Source organism: Calliphora vicina, chromosome 2 (genome assembly GCF_958450345.1).
Source record: "Calliphora vicina chromosome 2, idCalVici1.1, whole genome shotgun sequence".
NCBI classification, from domain to species: domain Eukaryota; kingdom Metazoa; phylum Arthropoda; class Insecta; order Diptera; family Calliphoridae; genus Calliphora; species Calliphora vicina.
The window spans coordinates 103,368,669-103,395,785 of NC_088781.1; the positions used below are offsets into that span (position 1 = coordinate 103,368,669).

Genomic DNA, 27,117 nt, shown 5'->3' on the forward strand with positions numbered 1-27,117 from the left:
AATCTCTCAATTACAGTTCACCTGATATTCTAAAATAACTAACTAATTTTGTATGGGAGATACCACTCCACTACACTGCTCTGATCCCACCCATGTTTAAACCTTTTATGTAAATATCAAGCTTTACTTTAACTTTCCTTTATAAAGGAGGTGTCATGCTTAGCCAAACTTCGAACAGGAATAAATTCGTTTTTAGCTAACCTGCGTAGAATGGTAATAAATTGCTTGATACAGAGTTTAAATTCTTTTAGAACTTGCCTTTAAGTTCGTAATAGTAAAAGCTAACTTTAAGTAATAGAAAAAGGTACCCTTAAAGTTAACTTTTACTATTACGAACTTAAAGGCAAGTTGTAACAATGGCCCTTAGAATTATAGTTCTCCAGATATTCAAAATTAATTATTTACTTTGTGCCACAACCACTAATGCAATCCCGACCATTTTTAGCCAATCTGTGTAAAATGGTAAGAGAGCTCTGCGGACAAAGTTTGAAGAACCTTGCAATTGCTACTTTGTATGGGAGGTGACTCACCTCCTTATCCGACCCCTCACATTTTGGGTGCTATGCCCTCTAATCTAATTCCGTCTATATTCAGCTAAACTCCGCACAGTAATAATATAAAAGTTAGCTTTTTAGTAATAAGCTAAAAGTTTAAACACTTTTACAATTATGGTTCTGCAGAACTACAGAACTGCCACGCCCACTATTTCAATCCCTAACAATTTCAGTGAAACTATGCAAAAGAGCCATTTAGACTAAGTTTGAAGAATCTTGCAATTATAGTTCACAAAATATATAGAAATAACTATTTACTTTGTATGAGATACGACTCACCATTTTTAGGCTTTATAACTTTTAAAATTTGTATGAAAATGAAAAAACTAACAATGCAGTTTGAAAGATCAATTAATTCTTTATAATTTAAAGACAACAATTTTTGAATTTGCTTTTACCGTTCCTGAGTTATATAAAGCAAACGAAAGCTTTTATGTACACAAATGACACCATAGTGTAATCAAACTACAAGTCGCAATTTCGAAGATAAAATTTGGTACAAGCTTTTCTATTGCCACATAGAAGAAGCATATTGAATTTGGTTGGAATTGATCCATTATTTCTACTAGCCCCCATACGATTGCCATATCTAAAAATAGATAAGCCCTCATAAATATCTTAGTTATAAAGATATCTAAACCAAATTGGGCACAAATAAGTTTTATATAAGCTAAACTCGCGCCTACCAATAATTAGTCATAGCTCCCATATAAGGTCCACTTCCGAAAATCACTTTAACTAGCATAAATCTCTTAAAAATATTCGTATTCAAATAAAATTCTATCCAAATATGTTATATATATGGGGCATTTCATGTCAAGTGAACCAACTTTTGAAATCGATGTCTTCCGATCGGGATGAAATTTTTGCAAAAAAAAAGTCAAAAATTGTAAGTCTTGAGTTAAAAAATATTTATTTTGATAGATATCCCACTCGCATCCCACTAAGGGACTAAAATATCTTAAAGGAATGGACCTAAGCTTTCTTTTGACTACAAAAAAAATTTTAAAAAAAGGGCCCATTTGGAAAAAAAATCGTATTTGCAAAAAAAAAGTCAAAAATTGTAAGTCTTGAGTTAAAAAATATTTATTTTGATAGATATCCCACTCGCATCCCACTAAGCGACCAAAAGGGTCTTCAAGGATAATATCTAAGCTTTTGTTTGACCTAAAAAAAAAAGATTAAAAAAGGGTCCATTTTGAAAAAAAAAAGTCAACAAAGTTTTTGATTTTGCAAAAAAAGTCAAAAATTTTATGTTTTGAGTTACAAAATATTTATTTTGATAGATATCCCACTCGCATCCCACTAAGCGACCAAGTAGGTGTTCAAGGAAAATATCTAAACTTTATTTTAAGAAAAAAAAAAAAAAAAAAAAAAAAAGGACGTATTTTAAAAAAAATTCAAAAAAGTTTTTGATTTCGGAAAAAAATATTAAAAATTTTTTATTTTTTTTTTAAATATTTTTTTTCGAAAGATCGAAGAAATAGCTATCTATACTATTTGGGACACATTTTGCTAAGAACAATAGGTAATAAGTTACATGGATAAGAAAAAACCCCTGTTTGACCAAATTGTCAAAATTTTACCCCCTATAACTCAGAGAGTTCTCGACCGATGTTGTTGAAAAATTGTGTCTGAGTTACTATCCAATAGAGCTAACCTTGGTGCAAATTTCATCCCGATCGGAAGACATCGATTTCAAAAGTTGGTTCACTTGACATGAAATGCCCCATATACAAAAGTCATGACACCAAATTGTATAACGATCGGTCCATAATTAGTCATAGCACCCATACAAAGCCCACTTCCGAAAATCATTTTAACGAGCACAAATCTCTTAAAAATGTTGGTACATTTTAATAGAAAACTGTTAAAAGAAAATTGTTGTCAATAAATTATTAAGAATTAATTGATCTTTCAAACTGCATGAATGTTTTTGTGTTTTTCTTTCTTTCTCCTTGGTGTTGATTCGTTGAATCAAACATTCATAGCTGAATTGTTAACCAAAGGTTGACTACAGCAACACTAATAAAATTATAAATTTGTAATAATAAGAATACACATATATAATAAAAATATTTGAAATTTCGTCTAATTTACAAATAATATAAATATGAATTAGGCATCCCATATTCTAATTCCTGATAATAGTAAGTTAAATAGATGATATTTACAAATATACCTTGACAATGAAGATTGTTGATGACGCCCTTGGCAGGGTAGAAAATGCATTCCAATTTGCCAATTGTCTAAAATTTTAGTATTCAGTGATATTCTTTGAATTATTACAAATAAATTGTAATAAAAATAAACTTAAGCCTAATTAAAAATTTACTTTCAAATTATATATATAAAAAGTTCGAATAATTACCAAAAAATCTATAAATAAAATACTAAATTATAAATTACACATTTTTGTAAAAAATTTCTCTAAAATAAAAATCATTTTTAGGAATGATGAAAAAAAAAATTGATTGAAACTACCTTCTATATTTTTATCATGACTTAAACTCTAATACTCCTTGGTTACGCTCACGTCAAATTTTATCGCGATCGTACCAGCCGTTTAGAAATGCCAGATTTATTTCCAAAAAATGTTGATTCTGCCCCACAGTTTAATATAAATTTATTCTTAGTATTGGCCATTGTTAGCTATCAACTCTTCCTATCTTTCTGGCAACATATGCATTCGAGCCAAAGGTAAGTAATGATTCGATGCAAAAATGATTTTCTTTTATAGCGTTCAAGCATCATTTCGGACATGCAAAATCATATTTCAAGTTCTCTCGATGTATTGAAATTGCTGCTTGAGTAGCACCTAATGATTTTACAAGCTCTTGTTGAGTTTGGTAATAATATTCATGGAGTACTGCCTCCAATTCTTGGTCTTGAAACTCTTTTGGCTAGCCTAGGCGATTTTTGTCTTCCGTGTCAAAAACACCTCATCTGAACTACACAAACCATCTCTAGTACGTTGAAACCGATGAAACATATTCACTATAAGCTTCTGTGAGCAAGAAGTAAAGTACAAAATTCGACATTTCGAAGCAAAAAAATACATTATTGTTTGCAGTATAATGTTCAATAACTAAGTGAGAATAAATGAAAGATAAGTAACTTTCAAAATGAAATACAAGTTGTCGAAAGCAAAAACTGAGTGCAAAGAATATGCCGTCTATTGTAAATCCCATATTTGAAAAAAAATATCAAAAAATATAAAAGAAATATATTAATGAAAAAAATTGCGGAATTTTACTTCTAAATCATTCCAATACTACCAACAACTCTATGATTTTGTCGTAGTGAATCTTTTACAAAGTTGTGTTGGCTTTGAGTTGTGTTTTTTTCTTCAACAGTCGATATTTCGATATATAAAAAACCAAAATATTGTACTCTTCAGGATTTCAACTTATGAAAGATTTACATTTTAAATACTCTTTCACAATCATAGAACAGCAGCAACAAAAAACAAAACCAACAGAAGTGAAAAAATTAAAAAATAATTTGGATGTGTGTTATTTGTTTCACCCTTTTTTTAACAACCTTAAAAGTATTGCGTCCACTCTAGTTGTATTGAGAAAACTAATTTTTAAAATATTAGAAAATGAATACAATTTTAATAAACTTCATTTACACTTTATTAAAAAACACAAATATACTTCTTGCATTTAATTTAGGATATATTATATTAATTAATGGGATATATTGCCACAATTTTATAAAACGATTGTATTAGCTTAGATTTATTTAAACAAAATTATTTCTCCATTAGTTATTTAAGTAAAAACCGCATTGTTTTTCGATCTTATCTTGTTTTTGTTCGAACGCTTGTTATTTTTAAGTTGTATTATTAACGGTGATTAATGATTATTTCAATCGTAGAACTAATATCAACTTGTTCAATAACATGTATTAGAAATACACAAACAACTTATTTTACTTACGGAAAACCTTCATACAATATACTGTTAAAAGAAAATGTCCTTTTTGAAAATAAGGAAACTAATTCAAAGGGCACTTAACCTTATCAAATAGTAACATTTATTTTTATTGGAACAGAATCTGATAAGAATTACAAACAAGAGATATATGTAGACATAGTAATCTAAATGTAATTTGGACAATCTCACTAAAATTTTCTAAATGATACTTAAATCTAAAGCTTTTAAAGGTATTTTATGAAGAAAAGTTGGCCATATAAAAGCAATTGGGGTATTCACACGGCCTGCTATTAGTAATATTGTCCTAATATATTATAATATTTTTTGTTGTGTTTTAAACAAAAAAATGTATAATTTTATGACAAAACAATAAACATAGTTCAAATAGTCCTATTAGTTTAGAACTTTTTTGTGTGAAACACAACAAAAATTTGATTAAACTATCATAATATACTGAATACCCCAAATATGAAAAAAATTAAAAAACAAAAATTTTTTTTTTAAATTTAAAAAAAAAAGAATTAAAATAACAATTCGAAAAAAAATTTTCCCAAAAATTTCTCATTTTTTGGACAAAAAAAAATAAATTTTGTTTACCTAAAAATATTTAAAATTTGTATTTTGAAGTATAATTTGGTGAAGGGTATATAAGATTCGGCATAGCCGAATATAGCGGAAATCTACCCTCAAATGTCTAGGACGTGTAATAAATATATACGACAAACTTTAATAGTTATTGTAAATTTAAATAATACGAAATAATCTTTTAAAATAGAAGCAAAAATACAAAATAAACTAGACGCAAAAAGGCAACATTTCATTACAATATAATTCAACTAAATCATTGTGCACATGAAATCAGTGGGAATTAGGTGGACTTCTACACCAAAACCAAAGGCATATCAGTTTTTTATTAATACTGCCAGGAAGCTAAAACGTATCAAAAATTTGATAAAGAGTTGCTACGAATAATTAGAACAGTATTTTTTTAAATATGGTAATATACTAAAAGCCGAAATCACGTCATTTGATGTCTAATGTTTCCAACATAACGGAGTATTATTTAAAAAGCTGCACATTATGAACTGCAATATTAAGCGTATACGTAACGTATAATTATTGTTTAACACTTATACGATATGTGGTCATATGAAAGTAGTAAATTAAAAACAAGTTTAAAATAACACTGTCCGACCGCATTTTTGGAACTGAATAGAGACCCTATAATTCTGACACATCATTTTTGTAGAATAAACTTATAGTCCAGGTGGTCTCTTTTTACATCGAGGGAGCATTATACTAAATGAAAAAACAAGTAAGAGTACTATATTCGGCCGTGCCGAATCTTAAATACCCTCCACCTAAATATGATGGTATAACAACTGAAATAATATAACAATTGTTAGTAAGACTAGTTTACGCAGATCTAATTCAGCAATTTATAATTGAAATTCCTATTAGAACGTATGAAATTTAACAATTTATATACTTAATAATAAGTTAATACGTTTGGATCAAAATTTTTCTTTTTAACCTCAAGTGAAGATTCTTCACTGAAGAAACAGATTATAAAAAAGGCTATACATACAAATATATTTAGACAAATTTCAAGATATTGGGTTCTGGGACTTATATGGGAGATATGACCTATTATGAGTCGATTGTCATAAAATATTTTAACGTGATTTTTATGTATTTATATGGGAGCTATTGTCAAATATGGACCGATATTCACAAAATTCAGTAGTATGATTTTAAAAATTACTGATCTGTGTACTATTTTGGTTCAATATATGGAACCTATAACCTATTATGGGCCTAAGTATTTGAGTGCTATTTTTGTACAATTTCATATAAACAACGCTATTAACAAGAGTGGACCTTATGTGAGAGCTATGCCGAATTATGGACCAATATTTAAAAAATCGTGTAGTACGATTCTTGGATACAAATTACTGATCGGTGTAAAATTTTGGTTCAGTATAGATTTTTTTGGATATTTGTGCATGTTAATGTGTTTTCCTGAAGTGGTTCTTATATGGAGGCTATGACCAATTATGGGTCTATCATCATAAAATTTGGTACATCGATTTTTGTACATATTGAATAAATTTGTTTCGAATTTCAACCTGATAACTATATTTGTAAAAAATTTATGAGGATTTTAGTGATTTTCGGGAGTGGACCTTATATGGGAGCTATTGTCAAATATGGACCGATATTCACAAAATCCAGAAGTATGATTACTGGATACAAATTACTGATCTGTACGTAATTTCATTTTGATATCGATATGTTTTAAATATTTTTTAAGGTGAATATCTTTTTCGGATATGGGCCTTATGCTTCAAATTTGGTACAGTGATATATATGTATTATTTTTGTCGAATTTTGGCATGATAAAGGTATTTATAAGAGATTTATGAGTACTTAACTGATTTTTGGAAGTGGACCTTATATGGGAGCTATGGTCAAATATGGACCGGTATTCACAAAATCCTGTAGTATGATTTCTAAATATAAATTACGGATCTGTGTGAAATATTGTTTTGATATTGATATTTTTTAGATATTTATGTAGGTTATTGTGTTTTTCGGAAGTGGTTCTTATATGGGAACTATAACCAATTATCGGCCGATCTTCATAGAATTGAGTACAGCGATTTTGGTATACATGGGGATTATTTGTGTCGAATTTCAACTTAATAGCGACATTTATAAGACATTTATGCTTATTTAAGAGATTTTCGGAAGTGTACTTTATATGGGGGCTATGTTCAAATATGGGCCGATCCACGAAAAATTTTGTAATATAATTTTTTTTACCACGAAACTTATTTTTGCTGCATTTTTTTTGGATATTCCTATTCTGTAGGCATAGAATAGACCATATAACCATATTTCGGGAATAAATTTTTATGGGGGCTAGGAGAAAACATGGACCGATTCTTATAATTTTCACCAGAGTTAATCCTTTCATCATAAAAGCAACGAGTGCAAAATTTTATGATATTAGCTGCAATATATTTACAAAAATATTGAGGTTGTCCCACATTTTAATTCATAACTTTGGTTCCACTGTACCGATTTCGCTGATTTTCAATACCAAACTGCTTAGGACAATAATAAACATTTTTCTTGCAACTCTACTAAGTTTGTTTGCGTATTTTGCACGTGAACGTGTTTTACAGAGACGGACAGACAGACAGAATTTCATAAGGATCAATAATATATATATTTGTTAGTTCTCAAATGAATATTTCACAATGTTACACACGGAATGACAAACTTATATATACCCTCATACACCACTTATGGTGGTGGAGGGTATAACAAGTTTAAAATAACACTGTCCAACCGCATTTTTGGAACTGAATAGCGACCCTATAATTCTGTTGAGTAGATCATTTTTGTAGAATAAACTTATAGTACAGGTGGTCTCTTTTTACATCGAGGGAGCATTATACTAAATGAATCTTATTTGTGGAAGATCTTAACCCTCTAACTTCTCTCTTTAGGGTTCAATTTGACCCCTTTTTCGAGAAAATCAAAAAAAAAATTTCAAAAAGGACATTTAAGGATTAAAATATTCTACGAAAATTGTTTCCAAAAAATTTTTTACGCTTAATTAAGAAAATTACACGCCACCTTGGGTCTCACATTTTTTAAATATCATCTATAATTATGATAGAATTCCGATTAAACTTAAAATAAACTTCTATAAAAAGTAATATGTATCCAAAGTTGGAACATCTAAAAAAAATCGATCATATGTCCGCCATAAGTATAAAAAAAAACCTAAATATTTCTTGAACTATGTAGACCTTCCCAAGGATTATTCACATTTTAAATTTTAGCTCAATGGCGATTTTTTTAAAAAATGTGAGACCCAAGGTGGCTTGTAATTTTGGTAATTAAGAGAAATTACAATGAAATTTTCCGACAACAATTTTCTTGGTACATATATTTTAATCCTTAAATGTCCTTTTTGAAAGGATTTTGTTTGATTTTGTCGAAAGAGTCCACAAAAATGATCCCCATAAACTTCCACAATATAACTCCGACAATAAGAATTCCCTCAGACATTCACTTACAAAATTTTTTTCATTTAGTATAATTTAAACTTTGGCCCACTGTAAAAAAAACTCAGACCAGCTGGACTATATGTTTATTGTATAAAAATGTAATATAGCGGATGACTTATGATTTATCGATTCCGCTGTCTATAACTATTATGAAATATATTCCCACTTTATGAAAAATGTAGAAATTACAAACTTATATATGCCCTTGTCGCTCATGGTAAAGGCTACAAAAAACATAAATATTTAAACCAACAAAACGAAAAGTTTTTTTTTGTTATTAAACTATTGTTGTAGTTGCAACAACTGTTGTTTGGCCCAACAAAAAAACATTAAACAAATCTGTTTTATTGTGGTTAAACTCACAACAACTTGTTAATTGCAGCAACAGTAACAGCATCAACATTAAAAACCCTATTTTTCAAATGTTGACAAATTAAATGGAAAATAAAGTTTTTTGCTGTTAGTGATTGCTATTATAAGTTTTTGCGATTAAAATAAATAATAAATCAATATGTTTAGACACAGAAGTGCATTTAAAATTATAACTTCTGTTAAATATGTTTAAGAACCATAGCTGTAAATTGTGAATATTTTTATTCAAAATATTTCCAAAAACTTAATTATTTTTGAATTTTAGTTATATATGAAAAAATAAATTTATATTGAAATCATTCTATATTATTCAAAATAGGATACTAATTAAAATATATCTATTTAGAATATAAATCATTAAATATTATTTGATTTCATTAGAATACGATATTAAATTAATTATACTTAAAAGTTTTGAATAAAAATTTATAAAATTATAATAATATTATTAGTATTTTAGTAACAATAAGTTGTATTTTATTTGTTATGTAATGAATAGATTTTAAAATATTCTAATCAATATGATATCATATAATTATTTTCAAATTGTATTTTTATAGTAAAAATTAAATATTAATTTAGTTTATTCAACTAGATATGAATAAAATATTATTTTACTTATTCGAAAATTTGTTGATAGATTTTATTCAAAGCAATTTTCTTTGAATAAATTTATTTCTCCAAAAAAAGAAAAATATTTAAATAATCAACCAAAAATGTTGGAATACTTTTTTATTCATAGAAATTTTCTTTGAATAATTTTATTTGTGAAAATAAAGTCAAATATTTTAACAACAAATTTTTTAAAAATTTTATAAAAAAATATTTTTGTTTGTGAAAATGAGCTCGGACGATAAAGATTTTTCTTCCGAGGATTATGAAAAAGATCCTTAGTTTGCTATAAATAAACAAAAGCAATGCTCAAAAATAATTCAACGATATTTTGAACGTCTAATTTCGCTTGCAGGGTTATTAAATAGCCCTAGGAGGAATGCCATGTAAGACGATCATTTTGAACAACTAGTTACTTTAAAAGCAGTTTTTAAAAATAATTCATGAATTTTGTTCTTCACAATTGAAATTAATAATAAACCTCCAATTGAAACCATTAATCTGTGTCCATATTCTAGAGATAATCAATGATTTTTTTAAGTAGAAATTTATAACCGATTATGGCCAATAGGCTAGGTTGTTGAAAATAAATAATAATAATAAAAAAAAACTAGGGTTCCAATTTCCCGGAATTTTTCCATTCCCAAACTAAGAAAAAACAAGTTAAATCTGAAAAAAATTTGTAATTCGTTTCGAAAATAACTTTTTCAACTCAGAATGCAATCAGAAGACATTTTACATCAGTATTATTGTGAAATAAAAATATCCTTTAACATTTATTAGAATTATTTCTATTCAGTAATTTTTGGAAAAATTAATTTATTTGTTTCAAATTTGTGAGAAATAAAAATATTTCTAAAGTTTTATTAGAATTATTTCTATTCAATCATTTTTTGTTTGAATAATTTTATTTTTTTGTGTTTTGTTTGAATAAATATTCCAAAGAAATTAGTTGATTTTATTTGTATCTAAATGAAATAAATTTAAATTTTATTCAACTTTGTTTTATTTGAATATATAAAATTTTACTATTTTCTAAAAAAATATCAATATAATTTAATTAAACTACTATAAAATGATTTTATTTATAATTTATTTGGTTTTAAAAGATATAAATATGCATAAATTTAATTGTAAATATTATTAATAAATTAGACAAATACTATATTTAACTAATAAATAATTTGGAAAATAAATATTTGTAATTGGAAACAAAAACTAAAATAATATAAAAAATATTTATATTTTGTATTTTATTCACAAGTAACAGCTATGTTAAGAACCCTATGAAATTTATATTTTACTGAAAAAAACATTTTATTATCTGAGTTTTTATATTATATAATTTATGTGACTTGGCTTAAAAAAAATCGAAATTGCATTACTAATTTGAATATAACGACTGCTTTAAATGATAGACTTCCGAAAGTTGATGTACCCACAACCAGTAAGATTGCTATTTTTCTGCTGCATTACGGATATGGAGAGTTTTTTACAACTTTGGTATCTTTGGTGATCTCCACTAAAATTTTCCGGCAAACTTTTCGTAGAATATTTTAATCCTTAAATGTTCTTTTTTAAAGTACTTTTATTGATTTTCTCGAAAAATTTTTTCAAATTGACCCCTAAAGTGGTGATAGAGGATTAAGATCTTCAACAAAAATTATCCCAATAAAATTTCACGATATAACTCTGACAATAAGAACTCTCTCAGGCATTAACTTACAAAATTTTTTCATTCAAAAAATCAAAACCTTTCACCCACTGTAAAAAGTTGGACAGTAAAATTTCTTAAACGTGCATTTTGAAGTCTCTCAGTGGGAGATAGATTTTGATATTAAACCCATAGTTTCTTGGGGAAATTTTCTTAGAATTTTTCGTAGATAACGTTTTTGTTATACGCCTGTTGACCAAAAAAATTTACCCTCAATATTATACACATTAATTTCTAGATCATGCTGTATTTTATCGGCACCCTTCTCTAAATCTGACATCTTCTTGTCAATAGCATCCACTTGTGGCCCTAGAATATTATTGAAATTTCGATTCCATTTCAGCTAGGAGTTTATCGTTGTTGAACTGAAACAACAATTTTTCATTGTTTACTCTAGAAGTTTCTTGAAATAAAATTTCCATTCTTTTAGTTTCTTCTTTAACTTCAGCAAGGAGATGTTTCTTGAGCTTGTCTAATATGTTCATGAACTTTAGCTTTAACTACAGCTAACAGCTTCTCGTTGTTGGCTCTAGAAGTTTCGTTGACTTCTTTAAATTTTTCCATCATGCTTCATACTTCTTATTTATGCTCAAATTCGTAAGTTCCGATCATTTATATGTCAGCCTCTTTTTCAATTTAAATTTACACAACAATTTAAATAGTCACTCTCTTTTAATACACACACTTTCTTGATGTTAACTCTAACAGCGCTTAAAAAAGAATGACTTCTCTGCAGCTTGTTGTTACTATTTATATACACATTGTCATATGCTAGTAGTTTCATGAATTATCTAACGGACAAAACTGGAATGTTGTATTTCTACAATGATCACATAGAGCTTTTGGCAGCTTTATTGTTAATAGCTTAAACATGTTTATTAACATGATGAATGTTGCAATCCGCCGTTACAAATTTTTAAATTCAAATTTATAATGATCAAATATGTAATTCAATGAACAGTGGTCAATAAATTTTGGTTAAGATATTCTAAGTTTAGACTTTAAACTTTTATATTTAATATTATTGGTAGATCTAGATCTCTCGGCAAACGTTCATCAGAAATGGAACTATATTAGATCAACTCCATGTCATGTTTTTAATCTCTAGATTTTTATTGAAAATATATTCGGTTTCGAGTTGCTCTAACACCGTTGTAAAACCAGCATACGCACAATTTTTTAATTATTCAGGCAAATTGTGAGAAAGTGAAAAGTAATTAAGAAAACTCTTAAAAAATATTCTATAAGATTTTCAGGATCATATTCACCCCTATCGGCAATAACATGTGAAATTTTGATTCCCGGGAATCGGGAAATTTTTTTATACATTTGGGCTATTCCCAAAATATATAATGATACTGTAAATTAGGAATATTATAGCCAAATTTCATATAAAAACTTAGTGTTATAAATACTAAATATCAGAGCTTCAAATTAATTAATACAATTTCAGCTTAATCCACTAAAATCTTAATCCGGAATTAAAAAATGTCAGCCTTTCATTCCATAAATCCATTCGTAATATTTAATTTTTTAGTTTCATTCCAATGCCATTGTTTAAACTGAATTAATTTTAAAGTTGATTAATAACAGAATTTATTCCAACTTTGAATGATTAAATTCTTGTTAAATCAAAGCATTTACAAAATTAATTGAAAAAATTGTCTTAAGCCTTTTTGTACTAGATTTGAATTGAAGAAAAATTTAATCATTTAATACATTTTTGAAGCTACATATTTGGTTATAAATTTGAAGAAGAAATTTAAAGAAATTAGAATGATTCAATAAGAAATAAATTCTATAAATATTAAACTCTCTTTTTAAATTTTCATATGAAAAACCCCAAATAAATAATAATAATAAGCGGGATTTGCCGAGATATAGGCAAAAAAACTGTAAAAAACATTTCACTGTTTTTTGGTGAACAAAATATAGCTATAACTTGTTTTCTATGTCAGTTTTTAATTCCCGGGATTCCCGTCTAAAAATCCCGGGAATCGGGTAGTGAAAAATTGGCAAAATTCCCCGGGAAATTTGTACCGGGAATTCCCGGGATAAAAACCCAACTTGCAATTGTTAACTTAATAGAAAGAAAGCAAGCCATTTCTAAATATAAATCATAAATAAATCACGTACGGAAGTGTTTTTTGTCAGATAAGAGACTTATATTATATTTTCTTTAGGTGGATGTACGAACATGGCCTGAAACTATTTACTACAGATTATCGTTTTTATGTTTTTCGTTCTACAACCTTTGCTTTTAAATGTATTTATAACATTTTAAATGTAAACCTGAAGTCACAGATGACAACTAGATAGGTAACCGAGTGACAAAAACCAAAGTCTGTTGTCAAAAACCTAAGTAATGAGAAGGTATTGCCGCGTATTTTGTTGTAGTATCAAACCCGCTATATTATGAAACATAAATTTTATTTAATTTTTTTCACTGAAATTTCTCTCTCCTTCCATTCTATGTATTTATTCTATGCCTGAAGTTTTAAAATCCTTTATTTCTACTGTTTTTATATTTCTGGGAAAATTTATGTGGCCAAAACTATACTTGTTCGAGTGCGTGTATGAATGTACTTTAGAAAGAGATTTCGCATTTTGTGTGGAAGATAACTTCATTTGAACACAGTAACTATCTATTTAGTATGCGCTTACAGTTATCGAATGTTCTAAATCTCAAACTTCTCTGTTATTTTAAGCCATTTTAAACGTATTAAAATAAAATAAAAAGTCAACAGTTGGTTGTTTTTTTTTGTAATATTGCAGTTGTAACTTTTGCTTTGCAGAAGTAGTTGTTATGCAGATCTGGACAAACTAAATTGTTTGGCAAAATATTGTAGAATGTTGCTCAGGCTGAATTATAACGTTTTAATTTCCATAAATTTTATAAGAGCATTTCTATATTACTGCGTACAAAAGTGTTTTTCCAGTAATCTAGGATTTTTAGAAGATTCGTAAATGTATATGTAAAAGATAATGAGTTAGTTCGATTGGAATCGAAGCTTAGTCAATGTTAATCTTTGAAAATTAAACTCTTAATAAATAGAAATATTGAATGTTCCAACCACTCTAAACTAAATTGCGATAATGTGGCAATATTTGTTACTAAATGATTGATAGAGAACGAAGTGCAGTTGTATCAACTGCCTAAAGGTAGGATCACACGATTGCCGCAATGCACCAATTATTGGTCTATTTTATACGTCAATCGTGTGATTTCACAACTCATTGGCTCATATGTCAAACCACAACAATATTGTGCTTATTTGGCCCAATCAAATGCAACACTGGTGCGGCAATCATGTGAATGCTTGATAGGCAACATGCACCAATAAAAAAGTTAAAAATACAACAATATTTATTGTGTTCTAGTGCGGCAATCAAAGAGGACAATTAGCGCCAATATTCATTTTTGTAAAAGAAATATTCTTTTTGTGAGCCACTCTTTGACCCACATACATCTTTTAACATTTCTTTATTAATTTTTTTATACGATAATTAAGGCCGACGCAATTTTCTTTTTTTATTTAACAAATAATTTTTTCACAATTAGATTTTTTTACATTTATGTAAACAAAACAAAATTTAACATCTAGACAACAGCTGTTTCTCTGAGTTGCCGCAAACTAGAACAATCGTGTGACTGGAATGCGACAATTATTGCCACTATATCGCTTTGCGCCAATTAACGACAATCAAATTTATATAAAATGAGGCAATCATGTGACTGCAGAGAATTTGATTGGGACAATTTCTTTATTGGGCCCCAATTCAGCACAATAAAAATTGTATTAAATTGGTGCATTGCGGCAATCGTGTGATCCTACCTTAAGAGTGGGCCATTGTATTCATTGTATGTATTTTCACTCTTGTTGGTTTTTGCTAGTTATGGGTACAAACACTGTTATCGGATGAAGGAAAACAAACTAAACAAAACGGAAATAAAGACAAAAAATGCCAGTATCCTGCAACCTTAATAGTTCGCAGTGCATTGCACGTGATATTGCAAATATGTTTGCTATTCCTGTTTTTCGGTTTTGTATTTATTTCAGCTTTTTTTTTTGTTTTCTTTACTTGCTTCTGAACTCCTTTTGTTCCCTTTTAGACGATCTTCTTATGATTTTCAAAAAACCAAAACTTTCCCAAAAGTAAATCGTAAAATGTGATTGTGTAAAGGGGCTTGAAGAACATGTTAACAACTTATTATAAACTTTGAAATGTGAATACACATACTATGTGTGTGGGTTCTCATGTACTCGATTTAATTCCTACATGTGGAAATTGTTTTGAATACTCGAACATGCTGCGAAGTAAAACAAAAAAAATCCTTTCATAACGAGTCAGCTGATACATATATTGTAAAAGGGATAAAAACGATAAAATATATTGTTGAATTTGTTGTGGTTTCAAATAATTTATTCGACTAAGTATTCGATTAATATGTAGGCTTTATTTTTACTTATTTCAATCTTGTCTATCTCTTTTTAATATACATTTTTTAAACAGTGACAAAAAATGGAGATACCGCGCCATCAATGGGGTACAACAATGAGACAATGGAATGGGGCACAATTGTCAGAAGTAAAATAAAACAAACATTTACGAATACAAGGAGTGAGATAAAAATAACCTTAACACTTGGTTTTCCTTAAAACTTTTAACCTAAATATTATTTGATTTTTCTATCAAGTTACCTTTGAAAATTATGTCAGTTATTATTTTTAATGTCAATTATGTTCATTTGTTGTTAATCTTATTAAAATGAGCGACGAGAAGTAAGTACGTACTAAATTGTTAAATATTTTCAACAAAACCCAAGTTGGTCCTACAAAAAGTTGGCCTAGCAATCAAAAGTCTGCCTTCAAGCTGGTTCCAATGTTATTAAACAGTATCGGGAGAACTTGTCAGTTGATAGAAAACCTGATTCAGGTAGAATGGCCCACACGATGTTTCTAAAACCAATAAATAGAGCACACATCCGGTAGAAAAGCAGTCCGGTTAGCTCAGTACTCGCATTATTTGGTACGAAAAGCCAATGCAGTCTTAAAAATATTCAAGGCTCAAAAAGTTCCTTTAGAGGCCAAAGAAAAAGCACGGAAATTGAAGTCATATTTTATAAAAAATATACCTGCGGTATGTTCTGGAAAATTTTTCGCAGCTTGTTTTTATGTTGCTGATGCTCGAGGGAATTTTGTAGAAAAGTTTAAAAAGCAGAAAATTTTCCCAAAAAGTTCTTTGTGTGGCAAGCAATATACAGAAGCCAAACATTTGTTACAAAGGGCTCTATAAATACCGAAATTTTAATCCAGGAATGTTTACAAAAGAGAATGCTTACATTTATAAGACTTTTTAATGTGTCCATTTATTTTATGCCTGATTTGGCATCCTGTCGCTATGGTAAGAAAGATCATGAGTGGTACAAGAACAATAATGTGGAGAGAGGCAAATCCTCCAAACTGCCTGTAGCTAAAGCCGGTGGAGAGATTTTGTTAAAAGAGAATTGAAGAGAACAAAAAAGGTGTTCAAAAGTGTGGTAGATTTTAAACGGAGATGAACTCCCTGTTCAAACAAAGTGACAGAAAGCACTATAAAACCTTAATGGAAAGGGTTTCCGGAAAAGGTTCATGAATTCATCACTATTGATTGAACTATAAAAATAATATTTTTGGTAAGAAGTAATAATAATTGCAATCAAAATCACAAGTGTAGGTTTAGTGGTTTCTTTGTCATTAACATTTCTGTATGTTAAGATTTTATCGAATTTATCGTTGAATTTTACATATGATCGAATATGTAAAATTCAACGATAAACGAAAACAAACTTTTGTAGTGTAACAAAATCGATTTCTCTGTTTTCAAATTAATCGGTGTTGGCAGATTTTAAAGTTGATCAGGAATTGTTATTTTACCTTTCTTATCTAAGAACGGAATTGGATTATTACATCTAGGGTTGTCATTCGAATAAAAATTATTCAAATAATTATAATATTTTCAAATTAAAATAAAAAATTATTCGATCAAATATTGTCGATTAATCGAATTAAAAAGTAAATTAATTTTTGAGTTAAAATTTAAAGAAATAAGCAAATATGTGGCCGAAACAAGACCAATAGTTTACAATATGATTTTATTTCAAGTTAATTACATTGAAAATTTTATTAAAACATTGAAAATTTTGTTATGACACAATATATTAGATGCAAGAACTTTTTAGTCTGCCCTCACAAATGCTGTATAAGCATATAAATTGTGGTTTTATATAATTTTAAACTGTTGAACTTCGAACAACATGAATAGAATGAAGAAGGAAATGTGAGAAATACAAAATATTCCGGTTAAAGGAGAAATTTTATGTCATTTATAATTCCTTCAAAGCAGCCTTCTTATCATTGTTATTTTTGTAATGTAACAATTTTTGGTTTTTGAGCAAAAATGTAATGTAATGTTGGAGAACATAATATGGTAATAGGAATTATTTTACATAATTTAAGATAAATTATTTTTTTTGTATTTAACTTTTTATTATTCATTGTCAAATTAATGGCTGCACTATGTTTAAAACAATGTAATAGAGTTTTGAATAAAAAATTCGTAAAAGAAATTTCTTAAAACTGCGTAGAAAACTCAACACATAAATATCTTTAAAAAAACCAACCAACTTTCAGAAATGACGATCATCTAGCTAAGATTGATCGTTAATTCAAATTTGATAATTTGGATTGGTTTGTTGGCTGGTTGGATGACAAGACAATGAATTTCATGATACAGTTTCGAATCCGATTTTCTAGTATTCTTCCTAACATCGGGGAACGCTAATAAACTGAAAGACTAGATATGAACAGTTAATCAGTGACTGTATGAATAGTAGGATCAAAGAATTTGAGAAGGTTACAATGAAAGGTTTGTTTTAATGATTAAAATTTAGGTATACACTATTTTAAAATTCAACTTAAATTCAAATTTACTAGCCTTAGTTTACTTATAGTTTTTGACAACATTAATATGAATAATAATTAAAATTTGATTCTTATTTTAGTACAATTGGTGAAAAAATATACATACATAAATATTTAGCGAATTTAGTATAATATTGATAATTCCATATATCTTATAAAAAATCTATCTCTTTGTGTTGTTTTTTTTGCTATGTTTTGCTTTATTAATTTTGAGTTCAGTTCTAATCATATATTTAAGTAGTAAATACTTAAATATGCCGTTAATGTCCTTCACTTTTCCTTTAAATTCATATCTTACCTTGAATATCACTAAAATATTTGAAATGTTTTACGTAAGATGTTACTAATTTTCAGTTCTAACTATAAACGTATTTTCATACCCTAAGTGCCCTTAAATATTTTACAAAATTACCTTGAAAATCACTAATATATTTGACATGTTTGGCGTGTGGTGCCCAGGTGGTTTGTATTATTGACAAACTTTCATTGTAATATTTCATACATGTTTAAACGGCGAAATATATTAATGCTCCTCTGAGAAGAATCTACAAAATAAGAATTAAATTTAAGTTGACCAAATGAATGAAAACTGTTCACGTTGATTTACGTTATCGAAAATATTCTTATATTATTAAAACTGACAGAAAAAGTTTAAGCGTATATAAGATGTGTGAGAAAATTAAAAAGTGTAAAAAGATTTATTTTAAGATGCTGTGAAAATTTATCCATCGTACAAGAAAGTATATTAATTAAATTTCTTGTTCAACGTCTTTTAAAAATCCTTTCGCCGAAATGGCTTTATGAAAGCTGTTGGTATATTTTTATTTTTTCTCTGATGTGCGAGTAATATTTAATATTCTTTTTTGGTGCGCTATATAAAGTTTGGTAGCATTAATACAGGAAATAATATGGTATGACGTTTTATACAGCTCTAAATTATGTATACAAAATTCTTTAGTTTAGATTCCAGAAGACAATTTTTGAAGAGAATCATTTTCTGTGTCGACTAAACGATGTCCGCCAGTCCGTCCGTCTGAATAGCTGACCATGTAAACCTTCTGCGCAAAGTACAGGTCGCAATTTCGAAGATATTTCGATCAAAATTGTCACATTAATTCTTTTCGACCGAATGATGAAGCCTATTGAAACTGGCTGAAATCAGTCCATTATTTCACCTAGTCCCCATTGAAATGTCCTCCCAAAATAGGACCTTGTCGATCATAAATATTTAATTTATAAAGATATCAACACAAATAATTAGTCATAGCTCCCATATAAGGTCCACTTCCGAAAATCAATATAACAACATAAATATCTTAAAAATTTTGATATCGCACTACATAATTTCATGTCGATCGGTCCATAATTAATCATAGCTCCCATATAAGCCCCCTTCCGAAAATCACCAACAAAAATATAATTTAAAAGAAATAAGTTTTTGATAATTTACTCAGTGTAGGGTCCTTGACCAACCATAATTTCTCACTTGTTTTTATTTTGAAAAATTGTATTCAACCCTTTTTAGAATTCCCCTCACGAATTCTTACACATGTCACTGATGATGCTGCATTTGCAGTTTGTTCAGCATACATGGCACATGCATCATCCTCATAGTTATTGTTGGCGTTACTTGTTCTGATATTGTTGTTCATGCTTTTGGTCTCCCATGTGGCCTGAGGACAAATGTAGGAAGCTTTCTTTAACATTACCTTACGTCTTTTTGTGCTGGTGTTGGTCGTAGTGGTGGTACTACTACCAGGGTTGATTTTTGGCTACGATTTCAGTAGTAGTGTGGAAGTCGGAGTGTGACATGTCAGAAATATTAGTAGTAACTTCAGCGATATATGTGTCACGTTTATTCGAAGTTGTAGTACGTGTTGGTTTATTTTGGGTTTGAGGTTTTTCTTTTGGACTAGTTGTGTACTCGTGTTATGATAAATGTTGGCAGGAGGATTTTTAATATTATTATTTAGATTATTTTGTAATAATGTTCTTATTTTAGTAATTTTTGGAATTTGGACATTATCATAAATGAAACAATATAGCTCATGAGCGAAATTAATACTAAATTCGGAATGTTGTAGACTGCACATAGTTGCAGCTATATGGTGACTTGTGGCGATAAATGAAAAATGAAAAATGCGTTTTACAAAACAAATGATATGTCATTGGAAAGAGGTCACCTTTCGACATATAGTTTGTTCAGAAAATTTTTTCAAAAAAAGCTTTGGTTTAAGAGTAGCAGCCGGCCAAAAGTAATAAAAAAATACTACATTTAATATCTATTAAAAATGGAATATTAAGGTGTATATTTCATTATTAAAATATCTTATTCGTTATTGAATATAATAGTTTTTTGTATTAATAATATTGATATATGTTGTTGGAACTGATTTGTAATCTTTTTTTTAAAGAAATTATGAATTTTGGTAAATTCCGAACAAACTATTATTATAATTTTTTTTACATGAAAAAGTTCTATGGAAGTAAAAAAGAAGCATAAATTGCGCAAAAATGCCAATAACTTAGTGTTTATAAAAAACCGACTTTTTACAAAACCGGTTTGTCGGTTAACCGAAAATTGGCCTTTTTTAGAAAACCGGTTTTTCGGTTAACCGACATGGAAAAAACCGGTTAAAACGGTTAACCGTCATATATGTGTAGAAAACATAAAATGTCCAAAATGTTTAGTAGTCAGAAATGGTTAATATTAAATAACTATGAATATACTAAAGTGCTAAGTCCATTTTATTTTGTAAAAATTTCAAAATTATTATCTCAGTCAAATGGAATTGAGTAGAAATATGTTACCAACTATATAATAGTTGCTTTAATTATTGATTTATTCATTAAATTTCAACCAAAAAATGTAAATTAATTTTTTAATTAAATATTTGACAATTTTGAAATTTATTATCACCTCGACTTTCTGATATGAAACAGAAAATATTACAAATCCCAAAAAAGGACCTATAAGATGCAGACGCACTTCTTCTTAGCTGTGCTTATTTGTCATTATAAATCATATCAAATATGTAAATAATAAAACTAGAACGTTTTTTGTCTCTTCTGTAATATTTCTGAAAAGGACTTCGTACACTAAGCTAACGAATTGATTGAAAGAAGGTATGCACATCAAATTCAAATTAACGTTTGGTAAAATCATCACTAAGTTTATAATGATTCATTATTATGCGGAATTTAATTTTTAATAGTTTCATTATGTGCAATTTATTCTGAAAAAGTTTTTAATAAACTCATCATCCTCTACTATTTTGAATCATTGTAATTTTTAAAAATATCAATCTAAATAGGTTTGTATTGGAAAGTGGTTTATGTTTCAAATCAGACCAATAATGTGTGTACAATGAATATAAAAAATGCACAAAACCATGAGATTTCCTAATTTTAGACCTTAATTTTAAAAACCGGTTAACCGAGTGATAAAAACCGGATAAACCGGTTAACCGAAAATCAACATTTTAAATTAACCGGTTCGCAAAAAACCGAGATTTCGAAGAAAAACCGGTTTTTCGGTTAACCGGTTAACCGATTTATAAACACTACAATAACTATTTTATGTTGATAAAAGAAGGGAATATATAGTATTATATTCTATTTTAACATTTTGCGGATTTTTGCGGTTTTCGATTTTATTAAATTTTTAAAATTTTAGGCCTTTATTCAAAAACGTTTATCAAAAGTCTTAAGTACAAATTTTGTTTGAAATTTTTTTTTATAAATCTTTGATAAAAGGTTTTAAATAAATATAGCAATACATTTTTTATTAGCAAATAAAGTTTTGAAAGTTTTTAGCATTAGTTTAACTTTTAAACTAACTCTAAAAACAGTTACCAACTTTTATATTCGGCAAAATTTGAAAAACGTAACTTACTTCTCATAAATTCTGATCCTGTTACAACACGACTCCGAAAAAGTCCAAAAAAAATATAAACGAGCTTCCACAGGAGGCATCGGAATTTTTCGTGCCAACCTGCGATACATCAGTTTCAGATGAAAGCGATATAGACGATAGTAGTGATGAAAATTATGGTTTTATATTAGAATAATTGTAGTATTTTATGTATGTATTTTTAATTTTTTATATTACTTTTTATTCTTAAAATCACAGTGTTTATAAACCGGATAACCCGTTAACCGTAAAACCGGGTTTTGTTCAAAATCTCGGTTTTTTTCGAACCGGTTAATTTAAAATGTTGATTTTCGGTTAACCGGTTTATCCGGTCTATATCACTCGGTTAACCGGTTTTTAAAATTTGGGACTAAAATCAATAAATCTCATGTTTTGGTGCATTTTTTATATTCATTTTTATTTTATTAATCATTTCGTTAGCTTAGTGAACAAAGTTCCTTTTCAGAAATAAACAGTCTAAAACCATGTTTTGAAATATTTTTGAAACCTGATAATGGAGTTTTATTAATTATTTGGTAAGATTTATAATGACAAATAATCACAGTTAAGAAGAAGTGCGTTTGCATCTTATATGTCCTATTTTGGGACTTGGAACATTTTCTATTTCATATCAGAAAGTCGAAGTGATAATAAATTTTTAAAATTATTAAATATTTAATTAAAAAAATTGTGATTTACATATTTTGGTTGACATTTAATGAAGAAACCAATAATTAAAACCAGTAACATATTTATACTCAATTCCATTTGAATGAGATAATAATTTTGAAATTTTTACAAAATAAAATGGAGTTAGCACTTTTGCATATTTATAGTTATTAACCATTAATGACTACTAAAAACCAAAAATTGGAAAGCTATGTATACTTTAACCGGTTTTTTCGAAGTCGGTTAACCGAAAACCCGGTTTTCTAAAAAAGGACAATTTTCGGTTAACCGACATACCGGATTTTTAAAAAGTCGATTTTTTATAAACACTACATATAATGTAATTTAATGTATTTTAAATGACTGATAAAGTAATTAGAAAAATTTAAAAAAATTCCTTTGTTTTTATTTTTTAATTCAGTATTTTTCACTTTATTTTGTTCGGTGGGTTATAATATTTTTCCTTATTTTATAATATTACCTTTTTAATAATACCAATAACTTACATCAAAACCCAGTGGTTGATTTATCGCCCCTTTTAACATATCTTTGCCCCTATGTGCACTGTCACAATTGGCCAATCTGGATAAAAATCCAATTTTTAAGATAAAGAGTTAAACATTTATTATGATCTTATTTTTTTAATATAAAAAGTAGGCTGAGCTAAGTGCCAGCCGTCTCACAATTCATTTTGTGTTGTTATTGATTTCTTCTTTATATATTCGTTTATTTGTATCTTTGTTATTATCTATATTTGTGATCAGTTTGAGGTTCGTATTCACAAGTTGTGGTATTAAATTGTGTATTGTCCAAACTCCTGGGTAATTTAATTTGATTCTATACATTGGTTGTAATTCCAAAGATTGTCACATTACCAAAAACCGAAGTTCATGCCATCTCCTCATTATTATTCAGCAAGAGTAATTTTCTTGTTCGTTTTTTAGCATTTCGGGTGTTTGCCAAATACTTGAATGTTACAATTCAATTAATGAAATTTATCAGGGCGAACGTTTCAGTAAGGTTTTAATTATATTACAGGTGGTGGCATTGCATTCCCTGTGCCAGTGTTAAACCTATTTTGTAGCATTGCTCGTGTCCATCACCTTTGGCTTCGAATGATATGATTTTGGGCTCTTGTTTGCACTCATTTCAATTGGAAACTCTTCATTCAATGCGGTTTCATCAAATAGTTTTCATTTTCTGTATATTTAAAATTTCAAATATCGCTTACAGGTATGATTATAGTCAAGAGATTAACATTTACGATTACCCATATATTAGTATTTTCCTCTATTTAAGACCCTGTACCAGTGTTGCCACCAAGAAAATTATAAACTACACATTCCTCATGCCTAAATTACACATACGAGAAAAAATTACACATGTAAATAAATTTTCGTGATTTCAATAGAGAAATTGTCTAAAATTGCCATGAATATAAAAGGTTTGCCACAGTGACTCTGGGATGTTTGGACCAAATACGATCACTTTATTGTCAATGGACAATTTTCACTTGCAGTGATTTTAATTTATCCAGGAATTGGATATATGAGGGGTATTTAGCCAAAATCAGTCAAATATGTCAATCCCAAATACGCTTTTAACAAATATTAATCAATGTCCATTCGGAGATTGTTCCATTGGAAATTGTTACATTTATATTAAAAATTTAACAATATTTAAAAAATAGCACACTGTTTGCTTTCGAATTTTAATTTATTCCTAATTTATATTAAGTGCTTTGAAATCAGTTTTGTTTTCAGTTTCAAAGATAAATATTTTTTACTATTTGTTTAAAAATTATAGCTCTGATCATTTTCCTTCCCAGTAAATACTTTACCAGTAAAATCTTGTAACGTTTATATTTTTAAAATTTGTAGTTAGAAATTTGAAATAAAGCTTCCAAAATAGTAAGTCAATTTTATTGTTTATTATTTAAAACACAAACCAGAAACCAGACAGACAATAGCATAATCACAAAACAGTTATTATGGGTATAAAAAATAATTAGTAACAATTAGTAAATAAATTTTTCTCACACAAATTCCTACGTTCTTGTTTTTTTCTCTTAAGATTGGGTAACGTTACCCCGAAATAACTGCAAATATCGTTACCGATATAATAGTTTATACCGTTATCTGTAAATACCGTTACCCTTATTCTATAAACAATTTAAAATTATAAAAATACAAATTTTAGATTTTGGGTTATCTTGAAAATTAGCGTTTTTCCAATAACAATTTGTAATAACTTGTAAAAATGTATAGTTATTGAATAGTATTTGTTGTTTTATATTTTTTCATGTTGGAATTAAAAGTCTTATATATAAACTAAAATTTAGTTTCTATTACCAATATTACGCAAACAAAACTATCACAAACGGCGAAATGTCCACTTGGAAAACCAAACATAGCCATCTCCAAATTACTTATCGTATTTTTCTGCAAACCTTAATGTTAATTTATTTCAAACTTGATTCATATCTTCATCTTATATATAAATAGGCCACACGTTTTTTTGTGGTACACTTTTAAGTATATTATTGTCCACCAATATTATAATACATATAATTCCATTATACTTAGTAACAAACGAGTACAATATAATAAATATAAATACATTTAGATATACTGGATTTTTATTTATCAACTAAAATAGAGGATATTGCTACTTTCCCTCATATAAATGTACATATTTATTTCAGTCGGTTTTGAAATCTGAACAATCCATAATTCATTCATTCAATTAAAATCCAAAATATAGATAAAAGACATATACTACGTTTATACGTAGCATATTCGCAAATAAAAATTATTTGCAATTAACTAACTCACTGTTTATATGTCACATTGGTTACGGAAAATTCTTGTTTTTATGTGATGCCGGATGGTAAAATTTAATTATTTGGTAGCACTTTTATTGAATAAATTATTATACATTTTTTATTTTTTTAAATGTAAAAATTATAGAATCAAAAATTCTTGTCCGTCTTGCAATCCAATTAATTCAAAAACGCTATGAAATATTTAAAAAACGTCTTAATAAACTAAAAGTGTTAAAACATATGGCAATGCTTAATACCTTATTTGCAAATAGTGTCGTTAATCAGGAATTGTTTTCGTGAGTTAGCTATTCGCAAATAAAAAAATAATTCACTGTTTATGTGGCATTTTTTTCTAATTGCAATATTTTTATTTGCGAATAAGCAGTGCGTATAAACGTAGTAATACATTGACAATATATTTTGGATATAATTGGAATTTAAAATTACACATGAATTACACATTCACTTAATTACACATGGGCTACACATCCAAGTTAAAATTACACGCAATATGTGTAATTACACATGAAGTGGCAACACTGCCATGTACTCAGTTTTGCGATTAAGGTGACCAACTTTTTATATGGGCCTCCAAATATTCTGAAAACCAGTGGGCTCTCAAATTTTACATTACATACTTTTGCATTAAGTTCTCTTTCCAAATCATATAGGTATCATTTTCTTGCTTACTTTTTTTGGTAAAAACTTAAAAAATACACGCATCCAAAGTTGGAACATGTAAAAAGATGTTTCAACTTTGGTTGCGTAGAAATTCCTATAGGGACGAGATAGCTATTATCAAGTTTGTTTTATTGTCTTTTTTATCGCCATATAAAAAACATAAGGTTTTGAAACGATTTCCTGACATACCGAATGATTTCAATAATATTTTAAATTTATTTTAATTGCCGCCTATAAATACCTTTATTGAGCTTTTCCTAAGTCTGCATTTACACATAGCAAGTTTACTTGAAGCAAGTCTCTTCGATTTCCTTTTAAACTTGCTCGACTGTTTACACACAGCAAGTCTGTGTTCAATTTTGTATGTCAAAACCTAATAGATGCCATAGTGAAAATGATAAAACAAAAGAGAATTGAAGAGACTTGCCAGTACAAGCATGTGTGTACCCCTCTTCTTTCTTCTTGCCTTTCTCTCCTATAAACTCTAGACTTGCGCAAGAAAACTTGCTCTGTGTAAAAGTAGACTAAGGGCACTGCTACACGTTCAATATATATTGTGATATTTGGATTGCGATCCATTGTAATGGATCACGCAAAATTAGGTTATTCTGCGATTTGGATTGCGATCCATCAATACTGTATTACACGTTCAATAAATATCGCGATACGGGATCGCGTTCAATATATATTGAACGTGTAGCAGTGCCCTAAGATACAAATTTTTCAAATTGAAATTTTCATTTATAAACATTTTTTAAGAAAATTCTACAGTTATATTTTCTATTAA

The 27,117-nt window shown here is 28.2% G+C and overlaps 1 protein-coding gene across 1 annotated transcript in view; it reads right to left on the bottom strand.

Moving 5' to 3' along the window:
- The window catches only part of LOC135950761 (beta-1,3-glucosyltransferase), a 33,800-nt gene extending 22,242 nt beyond the window's left edge, over positions 1–11,558 (bottom strand). Inside the window, exon 1 of the mRNA XM_065500292.1 lies at positions 11,489–11,558. Within this exon, the coding sequence (XP_065356364.1) occupies positions 11,489–11,558 (70 nt within the window). The remainder of the gene's footprint in view (positions 1–11,488) is intronic.
- Positions 11,559–27,117: the final 15,559 nt, after the last annotated feature.